General features: G+C 37.8%; 1 protein-coding gene and 1 pseudogene across 1 annotated transcript; both read right to left on the bottom strand.

The window, feature by feature from the left end:
* The window catches only part of LOC101405326 (aldo-keto reductase family 1 member C15-like), a 51310-nt pseudogene extending 45019 nt beyond the window's left edge, over positions 1-6291 (bottom strand).
* A 3305-nt stretch (positions 6292-9596) lies between these two features.
* LOC147912993 (aldo-keto reductase family 1 member C23-like) lies at positions 9597-24069 on the bottom strand. The gene is made up of 9 exons (XM_087420907.1): positions 23986-24069; positions 21833-22000; positions 20863-20979; positions 19491-19568; positions 18616-18738; positions 15678-15787; positions 14019-14184; positions 11324-11406; positions 9597-9639 (listed from the first exon to the last, which is right to left on the bottom strand). Exons 1-9 carry the CDS (start codon positions 24067-24069, stop codon positions 9597-9599), a joined length of 972 nt encoding a protein of 323 aa, XP_087277033.1.
* Positions 24070-24579: the final 510 nt, after the last annotated feature.

Genomic DNA, 24579 nt, shown 5'->3' with positions numbered 1-24579 from the left:
TTAATTTTAGATCAGGAATTTTGGAGGACTTGAAGTGGGGGAGTTCAAACAGAGAGGAGAGAAGAGCAGCAGACTGGATTTTGTTTTGGTAGCAAGGTCCCTGGTGCAGCTGACACTCTCCAATCTGGCATGTTTTTATTTGATTATTTTCTTTTAAAGAGACAGTAAGATACTCCTGATTTCATTCAGAAGCCTCAAAAGATTAAAATAGGCTTCCCATTAGTTGTTTAATTTTATAGCCAGCTTTTTCCAATTGCACATGAAAATACACCAGTTGTGGTGAATTGAAATTGTCTGCTTATGGCCATTTTAAAATGAGGTCTCCTTTAGCATGTTTAACCAATACTGCCTGAAGAGTGGATTTATATGCTCTTACAATGTCAGATAGGGGAAATGGTCCCCAGTGAGACACAATGTTTATCCTTACAACATAATTTATAAAACATTCAGGTGGAAGAAATGCCATCGTTTCACATAAAGTCCATTTAAATATACCACTTTTCTGACAAAATTTTATCTTAATTTTATCAACTCTTACATCTCTAATCATAGTTTGCAATATGATTCCATCAAGATATCTCAGTTTTATAATACTGGATAGGAGATGCATTCCCAGCCGGACATAAAATCCATTCCCCAAAAACATGCAAGCAAGGTTGTCATGACGTCTTCATATAATATTAGCTCAAACATTTTAATCTTTATAATATATCAACTTTAGCAGCCTAAGTATTGTCCCAAGAATTTTTTGGTCAGGTTTATCATCGTGATTTCTGCCTTCTGGCATTAATTTTTTTTTTTCCAAGCTGAGTTAAATATAATGAGCTTTTTTGAGGTCCTTTAATGTTGGGGGACCAGAAGGGGCTCTCTTTAGTCTGTCCAACCTTAGGTAGTGTTTTATTAAAAGATTTGTTTTATCCCCATTAATGTCCATTTTATTTACCCCATTTTTCCTTTTAATAACTAGCTAAAGATTTCCATCCTGCTGGGATGAGTACTGTGACTCTTCCCTTTCTGATTCCTCTTTTTTCTTTATTCCTTTCAGGATGTGTTTTCTCTACCCCACTGTCTTATTTCCTAAAAATCCCTTTAAAATTTTTCAACTTGTTGAGGAGTCCCTTTGTTTTTTTCTCGACTTCTTTTTATTTTTTGCTAACTTAATGTTTTCATTAGGATCTGTAAGACCATGAGAGGAAGCAGAGACCCCAAAATTGATTGTTTCATCTTTTCCTTTTCCATAGATTTGTAACTGAAAACATTCTAATTTTGCAATACATAACCCAGAGGGCTGCCACTGGGAACTGAATCTGAGTTTCCTATCATAGCATCACCCACACACATTGTAAACATTCACAAACACACACTCAAGTATCAAAACAAGTGGAGCCAAGATTTAGTCCCCTCTGAGTGAGGTCTCTAGTCCTTTCAACAAAGTCAGGCCCCCCCAACCTTGACTAAACTCCAGCAACTGGGAACAAAACGCCTAATGCAGAAGCAAACAAATGAAAGGAAAAAGAAGACTTCAGTCACTTTTAAAAAGGCAACTAACCAAAACAAATGGGGCCCAGAGATTTCTCTGAGTGAGATCTCTAGTTATTTCAACAAAATTGGAGTGCCCCCAGCCAAACTCCAGCAACCTGGAAGAAAACCCCTGCAGCAGAGGCAAACAGACAAAAGGAAAAATAATATTTGGTCAGTTTTAATGCAGAAACTCACCAAAAGGACCTCTGTTCCAGACCAGAAGAAAAACATACAAACGAACAAACAAAAAATCTAAAGCCTGTTTCGTTGCCAGAAGAAAAATGCATTTAGGGCCAGCAGTGCAGATCAGATGGAAAGTACCGGGCCCAGTGCCTAAGGCAAATTGCCTAGGCAGCTGCTGGACTGCTTCCCAGGAATTAACAGTCATCCAGCGCCAAGGAGCCCTGGGCAAAGGACCTCCTGTCTGGTTCACCAAATTCTTACTGAACACAAACACAGGTTCCTTTACCTGCCACACAGGAGGGCCAATAAGTGGAACTCCAGGCTTTTCACAAGGAAAGAGGATTATTTAAAGGCAGCCAGATGATGACATGGTCGTTAAAACTCAAAACCACCTCCTTGAGGGGAAAAAGGTAAGGGTTTTTATCTGACGTTTTAGGTAGGGGAGGTGGAGCATGTACTGTTGTTTAGGTAGAGCCCAGGGAGCACATGCTGGGGTTTTAGGTAGGGGAGGGGGAGCATGTGGCATTGCTGGTTGGTGCCTTCCCATGAGCCTGCATTTGGCCTTGAAGACTGAATTTCTTTCCCTTGACTGTCTGGACTTTTCTGGGAAAGTTTTCATCTCCAGCCAGTGTTTGGCCTTGTGAGGTTGAATCTTGACATCTGGACCTTGACTTCTTGAGAAAAACAGCTCAGTCGTATACTAAGGAGGAACAGAAACAACTGGTTAGTTTTGAACAACAATTGATTATGCTGAGTATGCACAGCTGCAGTTAGCAAAGCTTATTTCAAAGTTTGGGCTCTAGGGAATAATATAAATCCTTCATTCTCAGTTTCAGTGGTCTCACTGCCATCATCCCAAGGGGCTCCTCATTTTGTCAAGAAGGCAAGCAGAAGGGGGACCTCCACCTCCACCATGGTTGTATGTGAGGGGCTGATCATGGGGGAGTCGTCCTCCTGGAGTTTGCCCCTGTCTTGAAGGAGGTATTACCATTTAACCAAGGAGGCTGTGTGTCTGGGCCCAGCTGCCCACATGTGAAGGGACTCTTCTCCATGGCAGAGAGGAGTCTGAGGCTTCAGGCCATTGACTTGGGCCCAGGATCTCAGTCTCAAAGACAGCCCAGTAGGCTCAAGTATCTGTTTTTCTGAAGTATCTCCTTCAGGCACCTTGTGGAAGTCATTTGGTCCCAAAATCCATTGATGGCCCTTTGGGCCATGCTTGGTCCATAAACTCCAGGAGGCACTGTGGTGGTAGCCAGGGCCTCTCTGAAAGTCAGAACCCAGGACCAGAGACCAGGCCTGCTGGACAGCTTGTGTGTTAGACCCAAGGCCCACTGTGGCAGTCCCTCCACTGGAAGGAAACAGATTCTCTAGTAATTTGAGAAATTGGTGTGGTAAAATGGACAAGAATGGTGTTTGTTGTCTCTGAAGATGAAAAAGCCTGGGAGGTTTTTCTTTATGCCTGTTTTCAGGTTCAAGGTGGTTTGAGCAACAAAAGTTGTTTTGTGTCTCAAGAATTGTTCACCCTTCAGAGGACCACATAAAGTTGACCAAGGGATCTGACCGATTTGGCAAGCCCTTCACTCTTGTGAGGGGCAATGATCCAGCCACTATTTTGTAAATAACTTGTGAGAGACTTAAGATATTGAGTCCCCTGATGTAAAGCAAGGCCCCACAAAAGGATACCATCCATGTAACGCCAAAATGTGGTATTATTTAACTGTTTCAGTCTTAGTGGCAGAGGATGCGTGACATGGCATGGCTACCAAGGTACACACAGGATGCTGGGAGAATGTCAGTTGAGTGCCTTCATACATGAAAGTAGAACAGATATAGGTATAAAGCAAAACATAATAGCCAAATTGATACCAGCAAAGTAGTCACCTGGAGTCTTGTGGAGGTCCTGGATGACTTCAATAATATTTGGCAGGACAATCATAGTTAAGTTATAATAATCAGCTATGAGTCCGCACTCTATGTAGTCTGCCCTTAAAACTGGCCATAGAGGCTATTAGATGGAGAATTATTGTTGGAATTATGACATTTCCAGCAAAGAGATCTTTAATAATGGGACATAGCTCCTCCATACCTTGTCTCAGATGTCATTGGCGAGTTTAACGATTTCCACTGTTGATGCAATTCCACAGGCTCCCATTTTCTGCGTCCGAGCAGCAATGACAGCAATCTGATCTTCTTCCAGGTGAGAATATGAAGTGTGAAAGCTTCCATGGGTTCTGAGGGGAACAAAAAAGTGACCTGTGGGAAAAAATTAGAGCCCATGGACTGCCATTATCTTCTAGTCAGAACAAAAGAACCAGCAAAGCAAAGAGTGAGGGGTCGTGAAGTTGCCTTTCCATATATTTCTGTGGATGGAAAAGTTTCTGAGGGAGACTAATTTTAAGCCAGAAGCGACTGAATCACTGAATTTGCTGGTTAAATCTGAATTGGCCTGATTCAGCTTCCCACATGGAGCAGATGAGAATGCTCATGAAGGAGAGTCAGGAAGAAGAAGGAGCCGAGAGCTGTAGCCATGCAAAAAAGAGTGTGATTGAAGCTTGAATGAAGTTATGTAAAGAGTGAAGCCTAAATATTTGCAAACGTGGCTTAACAATTGAATGCAGAAAGCTTTACAGGCAAAATAATTTTTACTGGGAAAATAACACTGATTAATCTCTTTTACGTGGAAGTTGTCAGAGTATAATCTTGCCATTTGGCTTTGGTAGAAAAAGAGAAATCAAGTAGGTTCTAAAAGCAACCACTAATTTAAATAAAAACTCATAGCTATTGTGTCTGGTCTCCTGTTTATTGCATCTATTGAGATTTTCCTCTTTTTATTCAAATCTTTTTCATAAACTAATACTTTCCAGTTAGTTCTTTCTCTCATCTGTCATTTCTTACTTACTTAATTTCCTTCTCCTTTCATGTATGTTTGGCCCTCCTTAATTCCTTTGAGAGTGCTAAACCAAATTATTTTCATGTTATGCTCAAATTGCTCCATTATATTTATTTCTTCTTGTGTGATTTTTTTGCTATTTGTTGGGTCTGTTAGTTCTTTTTCATGGCAGGGGAAATCTTTGTTTGCTTCGTTATTTTTGATTTGAGAAAAATCTTGTTCCTGGATGTCATGGGGTTTTCTGGTAACTCTCATGATTCCATGTCTTATGTTAGGTTTCAGGATGATTGCATTCTTTCTTCTGAATGTCAAGTTTCCTGACATTGATGCCACATAATCCAATATTGGTATAACTCTTTGTCCTATTACTTGGAGTATCTTAGCTGAATCTCTGTAAGAGATTCCATGATTTCTCAACCTCTTTCTGCTTCGAACTGCAATTTCCATGGGGTCCTGCTAGCTAGAACTAATTTTGACAGCTTCAATTCCTCAGAATACAATGCAAAAATTATTGCCAAGCTAGGAGTTTTGCCCAGTTGGTTCAGTTCTACAACTACAAGGCTGTTCTTGCAGCCTACTCTGGGCATAGATGTCATTCACAGACAATGCCATCTTGGGCTTCATGTCTTAACCTTCCTATAGGCTCGAGGAATATCTGATATTTACCTTTGTGCTACTGCAAGCAAGTATGGAATGAAATTATTACATTGTTCTACAGATTATGAAGGAATTTGGGTATCTCTAAATTCTGTGCAGGCAGAAAAAGTCTAGCCTAGGAGAGTTGTCACAAACCTGCAGAGATAAGTTGGTCAAATCCCAGAGGTGAATGGTTCCTTGAGGTCTGATTCCGCTTTCCTTATGAAGGAAATACGCCCATGGAAACCAGTTTCTCCAAAATGACTCGACATGATCTCATGTGATTAAGCCTGGCAACCTGCTAACCTAGTTCACTAAGATGTAGGCCATTACCAGAGAATGACCTCATCTCCTGTTCCTCTTCACCTTCACAGACCTCAGAACTATCAGAAACACTGATATCTTGACTACCATGAGTATCTGAATCTTTAACAGTTGTGTCATGAGACAGTCACAAAATCGGACTCTTAGCATGTACTCAAAAGCTTTTATTTCTCTGAGGAAAATTTACCCTGAGCTAACATCTATGCCATTGTTCCTCCACTTTATCTGTGGGTTACTGCCACAGCATGGCTGACGAGTGGTGTAGGTTTGTGCCTGGGATCCAAACCTATGAAACCAGACTGCCAAATTGGAGCACAGTGAAGTTAACCACTATACAATGGGGCCAGCCTCTCAAAAAATTATTTTAATTAACAGAAGTAAACTGTTAGTAGGAATAAACAAGTGGACCATAGGTTTTTGTTTTTATAATAGACTTTATTTTTTACAGTTGTTTTGGATTTATAGAAAATTGCAAATATACAGAGAGTTCCCATATAGTCTCCCCACTCCAATTTCCCTATTATTACCACTTGCATTATGGTGAGACATTTGTGACAATTGATGAGCCAATATAGACACATTATTGTTAACTGAGTTCCATGGTTTACATTAACATTCCTCTGTGTTGTACAGCTCTATGAATTTTGAAAAATACTTGTTGACGTGTATCCGTCATTACTGTCTGTATACAGAATAGTTTCGTTATCCTGAAAATCTTCTGTGCTCCTCTTGTCCATCATTCCCTTTCTCTCTTCCTCGACACCACTGGCAACCTTGATATTTTTACTGTCTCCATAGTTTTGCTTTTCCAGAATGTCACATAGTTGGAATCTTACAGGATGTAGCCTCTTAAGACTGGCATTTTTCACTTAGTAATATGCATTGAAGGTTCCTCCATGCCTTTTCACACCTTGATAGTTCATTTCCTCTTATCACTGAATAAGGTTCTACTCTATGGATACAATTATGTATCCATATCCAATGAACCTCTGTACATAATTAGACAATTACGAAAAGCCGCTATAAACATCTCTGTAAAGGTTTTTGTGTGGACACATGTTTTAAACTCCTTTGGGTAAATAGCAGGGAGCACAATTGCTGGACCAGAAAGTAAAAGTAGGTTTAGTTTTGTAAGAAACTGCCAAACTATATTCTAAAGTGGCTGAACTATTTTGCATTCCCACCAGCAATGAAAAAAAGTTCCTGTTGCTCCACATCCTCACCAGCATTTGGTGTTGTCTCTGTTTTGGATTTTGGCCATTCTAATAGATGTGTAGTGGTACCTCATATTTTTTTTAATTTGAAATTCCATAATGACAATGATGTTGAGCAAATTTTCATATGCTTATTTGCCATCTGTATATCTTCTTTGGTGAAGTATCTGTTCAGATCTTTTGCTCATTTTAAAATTGTTTTTTTTTTCTTACCATGCATATTTAAGGGTTCTTTATATATTTTGGATGCTGATTCTTTATAAGATATAGTTTTGCAAGAATTTTCTCATACTGTGTGGCTTTTCTTTTCATTCTGTTTATGGTGTCTTTCATAAAGTAGAATTTTTTTTTTATTTTAATGAAGTCTAACAATGTTTTTCCTGCTTGGCATTAGGCATTGTGTCTAAAAAGTCATCACCATGCCCAAGGTCTTCTAGATTTTCACCTATGTTATGTTGTAAGATTTTATACTTTTGCATCTTACATTTTAGGTCTATAATTCATTTTGAGTTAAATTTTGTGAAAGATTTAAGGTCTGAAGCTACATTCATTTTCTGCATGCAGATGTCTAGTTGTTCCAGCACCGTTTGTTGAAAAGAATATTCTTTCCCCATTGGATTGTCTTTGTTCTTTTCTCAAAGATCAGTTAATTCTTCTTGTGTGGGTCTGTTTCTGGGCTCCATATTCTGTTCCATTGATTGATTTCTCTGTGTTGTCACCATTAGCACACAATCTTGATTGATGTAGCTTTGTAGTAAACTTTGAAATTGAGTAATGTCCGTCCAATCACTTTGTTGTTCTCCTGCTCCCAGTAAGTCATGATTCTCTGTATCCATCTGTCTCTCCAATTTTTGAGTCTGCAATTTGCCCTGTGACTTCAATTTTCTGATAAATCTAAAGAGAGTTGTCGATTTTTAGTTTATCTTTTTTCTTGTTATGTGGATGGAAGTCTTGACTTCCAAGGTCTTTACCTGTGAAACTAGAAACCAGGTTTCTAGCTTTTTCAATATTATTAAAATTTGGCCATCTTTTGTGAACCGTTCTGAATTAGTTAGACAATATAGTTTCTTGAGCTTTTGCATCTTTTCCTTATCTTTTTCATGCCTGAAGCAGACATAGGGAGTTTACATGGCTACCTTCGTCATATACACTGATCTTCCCAGAGGAGCAACTCTTTAACATGAATTTTAATAAATTGACTAAAAAAGTGTCCAAGGAGACAACATGAAAAATAAAATGAGTACAACTGAAGCCTACTTAAAAGAGTCAATCCCAATAATTATGTACTAGGTCTTAAAAATATAAAGTTATGTGACATTCCTACAAATGTGAACTGAAATCTGAGAACATATATGGCCTCTGCTAATTTAAAAAATGAATTATTTAGGAAAGACTCTGGGTTGCATTGCTTATTGGTTAGGTCCAAGCTGAAGAGCATGTCTTTAGAAAGCCCAGTGGTTATGACAGATGAATGTGGTCATGAGAGGAAGCAATAGTTGCAGGTAAAGGTGTTAGAATGTGTACCCAGGTTCTGAACAACTATCAGCCTCAAAGTTCTTTGATTGTCCCTGTTGGGTCCATGATTGTCCGAAATTTTAACAAAGTGGTCTGAGATACAAATTTTGTTTCTTACAATAACAGGATTAATTTTGTACCCTTAAAAATTGTAGAAAATAAAGATATATATTTTATAAAAGATGTTCCTAAAAGTTAACAAATGTTGTAAGCATTGGGCTATTTTTGCAAGCATGTATTATCAAATAGTGTTTGAAAATAGAGGAGAATTGGAATTACTAAATGTATTTGCCATATTAATATTGGTTTATAGAAGATATTTAACAGCTTAGGAATATTTTGTATTTTGTATTTGTAAGTGTGCCTTACTTTGAGTTTGAAACATTTAAAAGGATCAAGTATATCAAATTAATATGTTTTTCAACCTGAGAAAATTTGATAAATATGGAGTTAATGTTCAGGGTAATTTGATCAGTCAGTTGTTTCTTTGAATTCCTGCCCAATTACAACCCAGCAAGCTCATTACTGTTACCTAGGCACACATGGCAGTCTAGTCCTGACTCTCAGCACTAGTTCTTTGGTAAAATACCATGGAAATTTTCTTTTCATGTGCAGGAGAGAAGTAACAAAAGAGGCATTTTGCAAAGTTTCCCAAACAGATAAGTGCTCAACTCCCTCCTCCTAAACCTTCTGTGTGTCTCAGTCCTGATCATCCTTCCAGGCTGCTTCCCCTCCCACCTCCTGGGCCAACCCCACCACGGGGATGCCTCACTCTGGGATTTCCTGAAGCTCTGATGGAAGGGAGCCTTTGCATTGCTGCTCATCCTTGCAATAGGTGCCTCTGTTTGCAAACAAATGCAATGTGTCCTCTTGTTCCTTGAAGGGTGGAAGGAACACTGACTGATAAATACCTGCTAACTAGCACATCCCCAGAGGCTGAAAACTCTACACATCTCACTCCAGAAATGTCTATAAAATTGCTGTTATTGTATCCCATCTCACCCACCCCTCACCGCAAATTCTAGGCAAATCACTTTTTAACTCTAATGAGACCGAATAAAAGGAAATATACAAAACAGAGACTGGAGAAGGTCAGAGTCTTTAGAGAAAAAAATCTTTAATTTTTACAGAAAGTGACAAAATTGGAGTGCCTTTCATCCTGACCTGTGGACTCAAGTCAAGCTGTGTATGAGTTTTTAAGCAGCATGGATGGAACCCATGCTGACTTGTCTGATCCTCAACTTCTGAGATTTTTCCCGCCTCACTATCCACATGCAGGGCTTCTGGTAGAATTCAGGACAAAGGCCCCTGTGTTAATATTCATCAGAAAATGGATACTCAGGGTGGTCATCAACACTAAAATGACAAAGAGCAATGCACATATGGGTTCAATGACTCTGTTTATAAGGTGGTAGAGAAGTGATTTCTATGAAGCTGTCATTAAGATAAAGTTAAACATTTTATTTCCTCACTGGTTGTGAATTCTGCCTTTCTCTCTTTCACAAACATGACTTTATAATAATTAAAAATAACAGTTATTATGAAACTATTCTAATCACATGTCCTACCCAAAACTTAATGTACAGAACATGCAGAGTCAAATATTCCAATATATTCCTCTCCCTAGCTATATTTGTCAATAAAGTAGTAAGATAGCCTGTCCTTTCTTATTTCAAGTCCTCAGTAGAAGAAGATACTGGTTCTTCCTTGTTTTGAACAGGACATGTCCAACCACATGCTTAGCACTAATCAATACTTTAGGTGATACCAGTTACTGAATTCAATTTACTTCCATTTTTAAAATTTGTTAATTATTTAGGAACTGCCCACCACATACAGCCTATCCAGTTAGATTCAGAAATGGAAACAATGTCACATAAAAATTGGGTCCCATCTCTGAGGAGTTTACTGTACAATAGAGAGATTTCTATTCAGTAATAACCCAAAATCTAAAGTGGTAGAAAATTTTTATTGCTTATTAAAATATCTAATGTATTGGAAGAATGACTGATTGATTACCACTCTCTGTCTCTCTGCATTATTTTAATATCTTATTCTTCATTTGTCTCTTTATTAATAAAGATATTAACAAGGATAAAAATATTCTACCAACTTTTGAGATTTTCCAACTTGCCAGTATGGAATTCGTTTCCATACATTATCACATGTAGTCATATTTTGAATTAAAATTCTCACAGACAGAAGGAACGTGCACTCCTCCCTTTCCCTCATTTATGATGAAGGTGTTTTTCTCAAAATACTGGATCCTTAGAGCTTGAAAGAACAGCAAAGGTCTTTTGGTGGGTATAAGTTCTCTCCCACAGTAGTGCTTTTGCCTCCACACTGTTACTTAGTTTAAATCTCTCTTCTTGAAAACATTGTCCTCTGTATTGAGATTTCCATATTTAAGAAAATTTGAACCAAAAATTCTCATCGATCCCACAAGGCCAGCCTTCTTGGAGGGAACTGTAGTATTTGGGTCTTAAACAAATATGCGGTGAAAAGGATGGGAGAGATTTATAAGCTTATGAAGGACATAAACTTGACAGGATCTCACGAAGATTCCACATGGGCTGATGGGCATTTCTGGCATGGACCACAAGCTTGATGGAGAAGCCTTTAAGCTGATAAAGAATTGAGAAGTTGGGAGAAGAAGATAAACACAGTTTTGGAAACACTGAATGAGGCTACACTGGTGACATCCACAGTGTACGTCCACTAGGTTGTTGTAGAAACGGGAGGCCTGCGTGGATGACGTAGACTCAGCAATGATATTGTGGTTCTTAGAAAGTTACATGGTGTGACGAGTGCAGGATGTACGTGTTTTTAACTCCAAACTGACACTGGTTCAATCACCCTGTCATTGTGTCACTGAACAAAGCTCTGCAGTGAGTCTGGAATGAGATTCCAGAAAGTTCCTGTCTCATCCCTGACTCGAACTGGCCTCTGTCTTCCTGGTATTGCAGTAAGTTTTAACAGTCATCATACACTCATTATCAGAAAATAAATTGAGGCAAACATAATTACCAAAGTCACTTACATGTGAAAACGTGCATATCGAAAATTTCGGTTTAGGCCATCTAGGAGTTGCATATCCTCTGAAGACAACTGGAATTCAAAAACCTATCACAGAAGTAGAAAGATTTTTATGATTTTTAGATTGCATGATTGTCTGCCTGGAAAATCTAAGCAAATCAGACTGAATGGTTCAGAGGCAACACTCAAAATGTCTTAGAAGTTTCCAAAAGTTTTTAAAGACATCAAGCAAAATACTCAAGTGGTAAAAGACATCAGGCAAAAATTAAGTGGAAATCCATCCCTGGATATAATATATTGAAACTGCATGAGACTACAGACAAAAAGGAGATCTTTTAGAAAGTGAGGGATCAAAGCTGACATTATTCAAAGAGATAGGGTCATGTACTTAGCAGATACAGAAGACTCTAGTAATAAATTTTAAAAATGCAACACATAATTTAGTAATTTTGATGAAAACAGATAGATTAATATATCTCATCAATGAAATGTTACAATGTGCAAAAAAATTTTTTCAAGATAATTTAAACTAACAATTGTCTAAATAGTAATAATGTCATGATCAAAGGATACAGTAATTGGCTTGAAGAGGATATCATTGTCTGAATGTGGGACACTTTAAGCATCAAAAAGAATGTCAGTAATGGCTAATATCTTGAACCAAATAAATCCATCAATCCATAATAATACTCAAAGATTGTGAAAAAGAATTTGGAGAAATAGATAACAGATAGATGGCAAAATTTCAACAACATAATAATTGATGAATCCAAGAAACACATTTCTTTCATTACTCTTTCACCTTTTTTGTATATTTGAAAACTTTCAAAATAAAAAGTTAGTAAAAGTTATCAAAAGGATCTCTAATTTACCAGTTATTTATGAATAAATTTAACAAAATTACTATGTAAATGCATTTGTAGAGAAAGTTATGACATTTTTAAAAAATACATAAAGATCACCAAAGTAAAAATTCATATTATAATCATGTATTGGAAATATCAATATTGTAAAAAAGTGATTTTTCTCCAAATTGAATTACAGTTTTAACTCAATATGAACCAAAGATTTATACTCTTATTTATCATGACAGTTGATAAGTGATACTATATTTTACAGAAAGCAACAACTAATCAAGAAAAGTCAAGATATTCTTAAAGAAGAAAAAAGAATGAAGAAAAAAACTTATTATTCTGAAAAGGACTATTTTTCCACTATAATTAGACAGTACAGAAAAGTAAGTAGTTGAAAAGAAGAGAGAGGCCAGAAATAGACTGAGGAACATTTGATATATGACAAGGAGACAAAGAAAATCTGTGGGAAGATATGGACTTTTGCATTTCCATTTAAACATTTACATATTTGAGTCCATTTTCATATCATATTAAAAACCATATTCCAGGTGTATTAGAGACTCAACTTTGAATAAGACAAAAACCCTTTTGCAAGATTCTCGACTCTTTGAATCTGGTCTGGCCTGTAACATGCACTGGCTAGTAAAATTTGCCAGAAGCTGTGGTGAGTCCATCCTGAGCCTAGACATGAAAAGGTTTTGCAAGTACCCACTCCCTGCCTTGGGATCATGCCAGTGTGATGAGATGAAGAACAGACTGGTAGGGATAGTATAGACAACTATGTGAAAAATTATATGGAACAGAATTTACACATCTCTGACAACAGCCAAATCAACTCCTAAAGCAGAGCTGCCTGGTTGCTGTGCATTTAGAAGCAAATACATGAGAGAGCCCAGCCAAGAGGAGAACTGCTTAGTTGAGCCCAGGCTAATTGTCAAACCAGAGAATCACGAGATAAATAAATGGCTTTGGTAGTAAAACTCTAAATTGGGGATAGTGTTACGCAGCTGTACTTAATGGTATACTAACATTCTCTCTAGATATAAATAAAAAGACAAACAACTTAATAAAAATAGACAAAGCCTTGAACAGGCACTTCACAAAAGCAGAAACTCAAGGAGAGTAAATACATGAAAATAAAACTCCATTAGTATTCAAGGAAATGCAAACTAAAACCACAGTGATTTGGAGACTGAAGATCACTGCTACAGTCAGATGTTCGCGTGTCTCCAAATCACGTGTTGGAAACCTAACCCTCACTGTGATGGCATTAGAAAGGGGGGTCTTTGAGCGGTGATTAGGTCATGTTGACTGAGCCTTCTTGAGTGAGATTCATGCCCTGAAAGAGGTCTCTTGCTCCTCCTACCATGTTAAGATCCAACGAGAAGTCTGCGCCCGGAAGAGAGCCCTCAATCGACCATGCTGGCACCTTGATCTCAGACTTCCCACCTCTAGAACTGTGAGAAATAAATGTCTGTTGTTCATAAGATGCCCATTCTGGTATTTTGTTATAGCAGCCCAAACAGACTAAGAAAATCACGTAACCCAATTCCCTCATTTTAGAATGTAGAAAATGAGATTGACTTTCATGGTGCTACAGAGTACATTGCAGAGTTAACGCTGGAACTAAAATCTCTGTCTTCTGTCCAATCTGAATTCCATCCAGACGCACTTCCTCTCCTGTTGCCACAGTAGGAGAAATGTGGTGGGATACACATAAGGCATACAAGCATGGGACATAAAAGGTAAGTCATCTGGGATCAAAATGTCTTGACAGCCTTACAAAGAAGAATGCACGTGAAGGATATTCTTTAGAAGCCCTATGCCCACAGCGTCACTCATCACCTGCATATTCTCTTTCATCTGCTTCTCATTGTCACACTTGGCGAGGACCACCACCCCACGCTGCAGCTGGTAACGAAGGGCAATCTGTGCTGGAGTTCGCTTGTTCTTTTTTGCCACGGCACAAAGAACTGGATCTTCCAAAAGAACCAGGGCACTCTCTTCTACCCTGAAAAGAAATGCAGAAATGCTCAAGACGTGAGAAAGAGTATTCAGTTTGCTAGGAGGCTTCCCAACCAGACCATGTAGGTCCACTATAGATCAGTGCTTCTCAAAATGTGGTCCCTGGACCAGAAGCTTCGCTATCATCTGGGACTTGTTAGGAAGATAAATTCCATGGCATCACCCAAGACCACCTGATTCAGCAACTCAGGTGTGGCACCTAGCAATATCTGTGTTTAGAAACCCTCCAGGTTATTTTGATGCATGCTTGAGTTCAGACTAATGCTTCCAAACTCATGAATTTTTCTCTCTTTTACTTCTCAGTGGCTGTTTTTCTTCTCTGATCATAGCCCTCAAATTAGGAACAAGAGAAGGAAAGAAGAAAGAGAAAGGAAAAGAATGGCATAGTTTTTATTTTAACTTTCCTAAGATATTGATAAAAAATGGGTTCTCCCAAAATTAGAACTGTTCATTTTGTCATTTCGTACAGTGTGCAATATTTCTATAGAAGTTTACAAAAATGTTTCAGGTTGTAATTTTTTCTACCATGATAAACCCGGAAGTTACATATTATTATACCAATTTTATTACCATAAAGCATGAGAGGCTTAGAGAGTGTATTACTAGAAATGTGTTAATTAGTTAATAAATATCTAAATCATGATGTAAGCTTATGTCTTTTGTGTTATTGTTTGGATTATATATAGATTTTAATGCAGGCATTTGTTATTGATTAATCCACAACCAGACACATATAATGTAAAAGCACTGGCTGGGTGATGAAATGATAAAGGAGAAGGATTTCTTCCGTCCCTCTCCTCTCTCCCCAAGCCAGATGAGAGTTAATTCCAGAAAATTAAGTTTGGTATCATTAAAAATATCATCTACAGTGTTTGTCTTTCTCTTTCTGGCTTACTTCCCTTAACATAATACCCTCCAGGCCCATCCATGTTGTTGCAAATGGGACGAATTTGTCTTTTTTTATGGCTGAGTAGTATTCCATTTTATATATATACCACATTTTCTTGATCCAATTGTCAGTCGAGGGACACTTAGGTTGCTTCCACTTCTTGGCTATAGTGAATAATGCTGCAATGAACATAGGGGTGCATAAGCCTCTTTGGATTGTTGATTTCAGATTCATTGGATAGATTCCCAGCAGTGGGATGGCTGGATCATAGGGCATCTCTATTTTTTATTCCTTGAGGAATCTCCATACCGTTTTCCATAGAGGCTGAACCAGTTTGCATTCCCACCAGCTATGAATGAGGGTTCCTGTTTCTCCACATCCTCTCCAGCGTTTGTTGTTTTTGTCTTGTTGTTACCAGGGGCAATGGGTGTAGGGGGTGGGCACAAGGGGTGAAGGGAGACATATATATGGTGATGGAAAAACAAAAATGTACAACCCCAAATTTCACAATGTTAAAAGCTATTAAAACATCAATAAAAAAATATCATCTAAAATGGTGTTTTAGGTAAACTCCCTGTTGATTTTATTACCATTCTTTTGGACGTTGGGATCCCAAAGCACTATAGGCAACTAGGACAATTTCTTTTGACTTGCAGAAATCCAACAGTTTGCTCTGGTTGAGATAAGGATGACATTCCACCTGTAGAATGCCAAGATGGAAGAATGTCAGACTGTATGAAATGTCAATATTAATATGAAAGAGAAAGGTTAAAAAGAAAAAAAAAGCTGAATAAAAACTGTGTAATATTAAATTTAATTTGGAAATATCAACCTCAAGTAATGACTTAAAAAAATAAATATTATATGTTTGTTCCTTGAAAGTGTAAAAAAAGAAAAAGAAAATGACATTCCTGAGAACAAGTGACTCTACAGATCAGATTTTGATTACTCACTACCATTGTTCACTACAAAGAGACACGGCTAATACCAGATCTGGGACAGGAAGAGAACTGTTGGAGCCTTGGACACCAAATTGTGCCAGAAAGCAAGAAATTACTCAAAGACTCTGGAAGGGATGTGTAGAGGACAAAAGAACCCGTGTGATGGGGATCCCACTGGTGACATTTGGGTACATTTGAGCATCAAAGGGATTAATGAATAAAAGCAATTATAAGATACAGAGTAAGTAAAAATCCACAAGTTCATAGTGATTAGAGAGTGAGAAAGAGACAGAGACAGAGAAGAAAATCTTTGTTCCTCTGATGGTGATTATTACAGTAATCACCTTTCTCAGGATTACAGTAACATCTTTCTCAGAACATTGATAATTAAAGGGAAGAAATTAAGCTTTTACCCTGCCTTATAGGAATAATTGTAGTTTATCCTGACTTGATGAGGGAATTTTCTGTTAACAATAAAATGTCAGGTAAAATAATATCAAAGAGTGCTTACAATTGAAAATAATTATTTCCAAACCCCAATGAAATAACTAATTCAGGGTACGATCATTGATGGATACTCAACCATTGCATGAAAACATGGGGCCAATGTGACTACTCATGATGACAATTACCACGCAACAGATTGCTGGATAATTTCAAAGGGGAAAATACGACTTAACAAAGAAAAGATCTGGCTACTATTAGCTTAACCAAGAGAACAAAACTAGCATCTTTCCTAGTGGGACAGGTTGTCATGACAGGCTTCCTACTGGAGTGCAAGTTGAGGGACAGAGCATGCAAAGGGCATTTCTTGTCAAAAATGTTTAACAGTAATTTAATAAGGCATTTCGATCTAACTTATTAATAGAAACTGAGAATAGAGAAACAAGTTAATTAACAGCACAAGATAACACTTGGAGAAATCCAGAATATTCAACAGAAAATGGTCAGGATGTCATGGTAAAAAAAGGTTTCAATGACCATTCTAGTTTAACAGAGCTTAAGAAACACGGTTGAAAGAAACAATTGGCTCCTAATTGGAAAAGACGATCCTATGAAAGACATTGGGAAATCCATACGGAAGATTGAATATGGATTGGATACTAGACCATAAGCTCTCTGAGGTCTGTGAGGGTGAAGCGTCATGTCTACAGCTTACTTCGAAGAGGGTCAGCAGAATAGTACATATATGTATTCAGATATATCCACACATATATAGACATATATTTGGCAACATGGAAGTATGTGAAAAACTTTGAATATAGAAGGAAAACATGGATGTTCTCTATCATACACTTAACTTCTCTGAATGTCTGAAAGTTTCCATAATAAAAATTGAGAGTAAAACTAATGCTAGAAGCAGATAAATGTTTTAACATTTATAATTGACAATCAATAGTGCTATGACACTACATGTCAAATTCTTGAATTTTTGTAAACCACATTTTCCAATCAAAGATGCTTACTCCTTGACTCTAAATTATACCTTGAGGACATTACGGTAAACGAAATAAGACATTCACAGAAGGACAAGTACTACATGATACCAGTTATATGAGGAATCTAAAATAGTCACACTCAGAATCAGAGAGCAGAATGGCAATCGCCAGGGGCTAGGAGGAGAGAAGAACTGGGAGTTGCTATTTATGGGCATCAAGTCTCCATTATGCAAGATCAATAAATTCTAGAGATCTGCTGTGTAACATTGTGCCTATAGTTAATAATGTTGTATTTTTTGTATTGCATACTTAAGAGTTTGTTAAGAGGGTAGATCTCATGTTAAGTATTCTTACCATAATAAAATAAAAATAGAACAAAAAAAGTAAGAGTGTGGAACCAGACACAGAATAAGGTGTCTAAACAGTTAATTTAAGGGTAGAAATCAATGAGGAGAATCAGACTAAGATTGAATAAATCACAAGGTCTGCTCTATGTTCCTCCTAAGTATCCCTGAGTGTTGATTTCGTCCACCATTAGTATCACCATAAACCATCCCTCTAAACTAGATGACTTTTATAGTCTCCAGTTAATTTATCTTGTATCTGTGCTTCCTTCTCAAAAACTCCTGAATGCAGAGGTACCAACATGAAGGATTCAGGCATACAAACCCTACATAAATGCATAACACCTACCTCATCTTATTTTCTCTCTTTCCTTATTTACTGTCCATTCCATGTTTTCATGACCTTCCTTCCTGTACACAATTTCCTCCAAATCACTTTCACCCATCCCATCTCTGGACATCCTTTACAGCACAGGGAAATGTCTCTTTCCATCCAAGGTCTGAACAACTATTCCAGACCTCTGTCACCTCATTTACCTTCTCTATATTCTTATGGGCAATTTAGAACTAAAGTCTCACCACTGTTTTTTTTGTTTTGTTTTGTTTTGTTTTCACTAAGACTTTACAAAACAGAGATACAATTATGGGTTCTATTCACACCCATCTAGACAGAGGCTCTGATCTCTAGAATCTTCTGTTCCATAAAAGTAGGATGAATAGGAGGGGAGGCCAAATAGGCATCTGGCAGTAGTGCAAGAAGAAGGAGATGAATAACAGAAAGGAGAGGAGGCCAAGGGTGCTCACCTGGTTGCAGACGGGCTTGTACTTGAGCCCTGGCTTGTTCAGGATCTTCTCCAGCTGCCTGCGGTTAAAGTTGGACACCCCAATGGACTTGGTAAGTCCTGCATCCTTACACTTCTCCATGGCCTGGGGAGGAAGGGGTGCCAAAGAATCATTTGTGCAAATGGCTATAGGTCAATAATAAATACAAGAAAATCTGTGAAAAGGAACAAGTGTCAAAACAAAAATGGAGCCAGCCCCAATGACCTAGTGGTTAAAGTTCAATGCTCTTACCATTTTGGGAGCTGAGTTTGGTTCCCGGTCACAGAACAACACCACTTGTCTATCAGTAGCTGTGCTGTGGTGGCAGCTCACAGAGAAGAACTAGAAGTACTTACAACTATGACATACAACCATGTAATGAGGCTTTGAGGAGGAAAAAGGAAGAAAAAAGAAGAGAGACAATGGATGCTAGCCCAGAGGGAATTTTTCTCTGCAAAAAAAAAAAAAAAAGCAAACAAAGAAAATAAAGAAAAAATAAATGACAATGAAGCCAATTGACATGATTATGAAGAAGAGAATAAGTAGTAAGTTATACAGGGAAAGAATGTAGTGACAGCAAGAATAAGAATTACTGTCTTCTCCTTAGAAAAATGTGAGAGAGTGTTACACATTCAAGGAAAGAGATTCCTATCCTTGCAGCCCCCAATTCTCATCTGTTTCTTTCTATGAACATTTCAGTAATGTTTTCCTCCACACCACTACAGCATACTCGTTCTTTTAAAGTTTATGAATTACTGAATCTGAAGATGCATAGATCATTCTCATAAGTGAAAGAAATGCGCCAGATTCTCCTTTTTCTGTCTTTCTCCTCTGTGCTCTCTCCTTCAGGCACTCACCTCCCATGTGGCACAGAGATCCACTGTGTCAACTATTACTTTTCCATGTTCATCTTTTGGAAAAAGTTCCTCCCCTGGCTGGAATAGAAGCAATCATTTTAGTGATGTCACAAAATAATTTCTCCACATTTAGCCAGACTCTCGGGTACATCTAGGGCCAGGACACTAAATCTCCACGAGGTGGGTGGTGCAACATTCTAGATGCTAATATTTGCAAAATGAATTGCATATGGAGTTGTAAAGAACATCTTTAGGAGACAGGCTATCTCTAGTTACATCTCTAATCGGTTACATCTATTATATGTTTTAATAAACACCATTTTTCTTGGTCCGAAAGAGGACTCATAGTTACTTATGTTACCCTTGTCTGCTGCCTATACTTTCCTCTTGCAAAAGGCCTCCCTTGCACTGGGAATGACAGTAAATTACAAGGCGTATACCCAGAATGACTATTACAGTCTTCACCAGGCTGGGCAGAGTTCCTTATCCCTGTGAACATTCAATGGTCCAAGGGCAGGCATATGAACCAAACAGGGTCATTTGAATTTCCCTTAAGGATTAAAATGGATGCCGAATGATCCAGAGGCATGCTCAAATGTCAAAGATGATGAGCCTTCAAATATCCCAAGGTCATATTTGCCATCAATGGAAACTGTTGTGACAAAAATAAAGTAAACTAATAGTAATGTAAAGTTAAGGGATAGAGAAAAGGAGACATTTCTAAAGACTATTCCAAATCCTTAGTTGTATCCATTGCTTGGACTTCTCATTTACGTAGTCTAATAAACTCTTTCACATAGGATAGCTTGAGCAGCTTTCTATAATTTAAAATCAAGAATTCTACATAACACAATCATTAATGTCTAAGTGCAGTCTACAAAATAGCATTGTGAAGATAGCCAACGGCGTAGCCAAGGTCTTGCAAGTCCCTCTGAAGGCTGCTAGTTTTAGACCAACCTAGAGGGAGCACCAACATATCTGCTTTCAACATGAAATGGTGAGACTCATTATGCTCAAGTGTAAGGCAAGTTTCACTGCTCACTACAGCTGCATGAAATTCTGTGTTTCTCAAATCCCAAGAGACTCAAAGTCATAATCAGGATTGTGTGCTGCACATGCCTATTTTTATTTCCTCAAGTTTTTGAGGTGGAGGGTTTGAGATTGTTGAACTCTTTTCTTTTGGAGGCATGGAAAGGAAATTAAGGATTCAAAAAAATGTATATAACAAGCTAATGAGGGATTATTATTTTGGAGAGTCTTCTCCAGTGTAATAATTGCTACATCCTTCTAAGGAAAATCTTAACCATCCGTACAAGTTGATCGACACACTGACACAGGAAATAAAATAGGTGTGATCATGCAAACTGCTAACCTTCATAGCCACTGGAAAGTGAATAATATAGAGATCAACATAGTCCAGTTGAAGATTTTTCAGAGTCTTTTCTAAGGCTGGTCGAACCAACTCTGGTCGAAGACAAGTGGCCCAAAGCTGCAGGGGTTGAAGAATGGAAGTTGTGTTGGATAAATACTTCAGTCAGGTTAGTTTTCGTTGTTTCACCTAAGAATTAGACATTCTTCTACTGGTTGAAACTGATGACCACAGAGGAAAAATACTTTTTTCCTTCTTGGGTTCCCCTTTGATCTGACTTACCCATAAAATCTCTATTATTTGTTTGGATTCATCATCAGTACATCTACTAACATTGGAAGGAAATGACCCGAATGATAAAAAGTGTTATCAAATAATAACCATGCCCATTATTTGAATTATGTTTGATGAAGTTTACAAGGCAGTTCAAAAATGTGGCCTAATTATATCAAACATTCAAACATTCAATCCTGTGGTGAATAATTAGTATCCCATTTGTTTAAATACCTGTAGGGAAAAAAGTGCTTCAAACACATTAATATGGGCTGGACACAATTCAAGTCACTTTAGATATATGTTCTTTCATACAGAAAGCAACTCTTATGTTACTCTCTCCTTGATAGATGTGAGAAGTGAGATTCAGAATGTTAAGAAATTGTAGTAAGTCACTCAGATTATAAGGAAAGCTATGATCTGATCACAGTTCCGTCTGATTCGTAGTCCATTCTAAATCACACTGATATTGTCTGAGGGTCAGAAAAGTAAAGTGATTTTACTTTAAAATCACAAAATTTGAACAAAACAATGATGGGAAAGCCATCATCTTTTTTTGACACTAGATTTAATACATGAATATGTGTGAAGACGGTTGTACCAATAAGCACTATTCACCAAACAACTCGTCCTACCATTTAATTGTCATCTCCACATCACGTTCGCACGTGGGAACACACACACACAACATACACAGCACCTTTGAATTGCAGAATAGGTCTTCTCTCTTCACAGTGCCATCTTCAACTTTGCTTCGGATAGCCAGTCCAACCTCCCTTTCATTACTGTATGCGTAAGCACAATCGATATGACGGAACCCAGCATCTAGACTTAATTTGGTGGTCTCGAAAGCTTTGCTCTTAGGAACCTAGATGATCAAAGATAGTAGTTGGATATACATGATGAAGAGATAGCTAAGGCACAACTTTGACTTCCCCAAGACTGAACTTTTCCTCATGTCTTTGGTTACTTCCACATGTCTGGTGATGAACCCATGGCAGTTTGCCTGGATCTTTCCTGGTAAGTGATAAAAGTTGGATATCCCAGGAACTCCTTCAATCCTGGGTAATCACTGGTTGATCAATAACATTGAAGGTCCCCAAGACCACCCCAGGTTCAGTGATTTTCTGAAATAACTCATGGACATCAGCTTGTGGTTATAATCATGGATATGATTTATACTGTGAGAGGAAACTAAGCAAAATCAACAAAGGAAAAAGTACATAGTACAAAGTCTCAAGAAAAAAGATGATAGCTTCTATGAGTCCTCTACCAGTATACTCATATAGAACAGAATAAATAAAAACTGTATATAAATGTAAACAGTATATATATGTTGTATAACATGATGTTTTCATAAAGCTATACATTGTGAAATGATTACCACAATTAAGCTAATTAAAATACTCATCACATCACGTAGTTAACTTCTTTGTGAAGTGCTTCGAGTGTGTGGTGAGAATACTTAAGAGCTCCTCACTTAGCAAATTTCAAGAATATAATACATTATATTAACCATAGTCACCATGCTGTACATTTGTTCTCCAGAATTCATTCATCTTATAACTGAAAGTTTGTATCTTTTGACCAACATCTCTCCATTTTTCCCACTGATGCGTGCCCCAAACCATGGTCACCACTCTTCTTCTGTCTGGGTCTATGAGTTTGACATTTTTGATTTCATACATAAGTGAGATCATGCAGTATATTTCTTTCTGTGTCTGGCTTATTTCACCTGGAACAATGTCCTCCAGGTTCATCCATGTGGTTGCAAATAGAATAATATCCTTCTGTTTTAAGGCTGAATAATATTCCATTTCTTTTTAAGTATGTCTGAAGATTTCTTTATTCATAAATGTTTCTGGGAACTAGAAACTTAGTCTATCTGCCCTCTGCTGGTCATGCTCTTTCCTTAGGTGTATGTGCATTCAGGGGTTTACCAAAGCTGAAGTTTCAGTGGTATCTTGGACGCTCCCCTCCCATTCATCCCACTTAGCACTACAAAGTAAACAAGTCCTGTCATCCATGTCCAAAACATCTATTTGAATATTTCCTTCTGCTTCATAGATGAGAAAGTGAGACTCAAATTTTAAGTACTAATCCCTTGTCATAAAACTAGTCTAAAGAAAAAATTGAAAGGCAAAGTTCTGGCTTCCAGTCTAGTGACTTTTCCACTTTGCTCCCTCTTCTGTCCAAGGTCCAACTCTACCTATTTGCTTCAATCAAAAGTAATAACAAAGACAAAGAATTGAAACCTTGCACTGGAGATTGTAGCTTATTCCCTCAAATGATATTATTTTTTCCATTCAGGACAAATTCCCAAGCAATAGGAGAAGCATGAGGGAAACTATAGGTGCAGTATTTATTGCCTGGCACTCTGCAGGCTACCCTGCAGCAGAACAGCAACTTTCTCCCATCATTTACCATTCACCTACTTTCCAGGACATTTTACCACAAATAATTCCCTTGATCTTCTTGGTGGGAGGAAAGATTTTTTAATTTCCAGAAATATACATAGAACAGACTCCCATGCAATCATGCTCAAAGCAAGGCAGCTGATAGTCAGTATTCATGACTGCTGAGTTTCATCTCTTTTGCCCCCCTGGGAAATAGATGGAACCTGGAAGAAAACCCACAATAATCTGTAGGTGACCAAATAGTCAGACCCCGATGCAGAGTGAACGCTGACTACTTTGTCTCTCTGTATAAGGAATGGTTCTAGCCTCTTTACAAGAACAAAGTGAGCCTTCAAGAATCACACAGGAACTCCATGTCTTGACAACCCAAGTCAGACTCCACTCATGCTATGTCTATTTTCTTTTGAATCCTCAACCCCAAAACCACAATTGTTACCTTGTCGGGTGCATAGGTACCAAATCCCAGTGCAGGAATGAAGTGGCCATCATTTAGCTTCACACGCCAGACTTTGGGATCCATTACCTTTTGCTCCTCTGTCTAAGCCGACTATTTTATTCTTCTGCTCTCACAGGTTATATGAATAACAGGAGGATAACACCCAAGTCCACTGTCCAACTGTTATCAAATGGATTGTAGGAGGAAAAAGGTTAAAGCAGGAAGCCATGGAGTGAGAAGAGAGCTGGAACCAGTTTAACTTGTTTGCCATCAAAGAGGTATCTTTATGAACTATTACATAGCAATAAAGAAATCATTACTTTCTTGCACAAGTAAATTTTTCATTGATTCACATACATTAGTGAATTATTACTAGAGGTTTGTTGAATAATTATTGACCATATATTAGACTAGAAACCTCCACATACTAATCTCTTTTTTTTTTCCATGATGAAGGCCTTTCTTGATCATACATCTGAAATCATTAACTATCTTACACCAAACACACACACACATACAAAGACAAACACACCACACACACATACACATACACAATTTAGGGGAATGATTAATGAACATTTTTCAAAAAGTTGA

This window comes from Ceratotherium simum, chromosome 32 (genome assembly GCF_057802395.1).
Source record: "Ceratotherium simum simum isolate JZ-2026a chromosome 32, ASM5780239v1, whole genome shotgun sequence".
In the NCBI taxonomy this organism is placed as follows: domain Eukaryota; kingdom Metazoa; phylum Chordata; class Mammalia; order Perissodactyla; family Rhinocerotidae; genus Ceratotherium; species Ceratotherium simum.
Note: the sequence above shows the minus strand (reverse complement) of the source record. Positions and strands in the feature narration are given on the sequence as shown.

Coding starts and splice junctions, on each gene's coding strand:
- LOC147912993 (XM_087420907.1), bottom strand. CDS start 24,069: ATGGATCCCAAAGTCTGGCGTGTGAAGCTAAATGATGGCCACTTCATT. Junction 15,788..18,615: donor ACAAGCCCGTCTGCAACCAG/GTGAGCACCCTT, acceptor GGCATTCTACAG/GTGGAATGTCATCCTTATCT. Junction 11,407..14,018: donor AGATGAAAGAGAATATGCAG/GTGATGAGTGAC, acceptor CTTCTGTGATAG/GTTTTTGAATTCCAGTTGTC.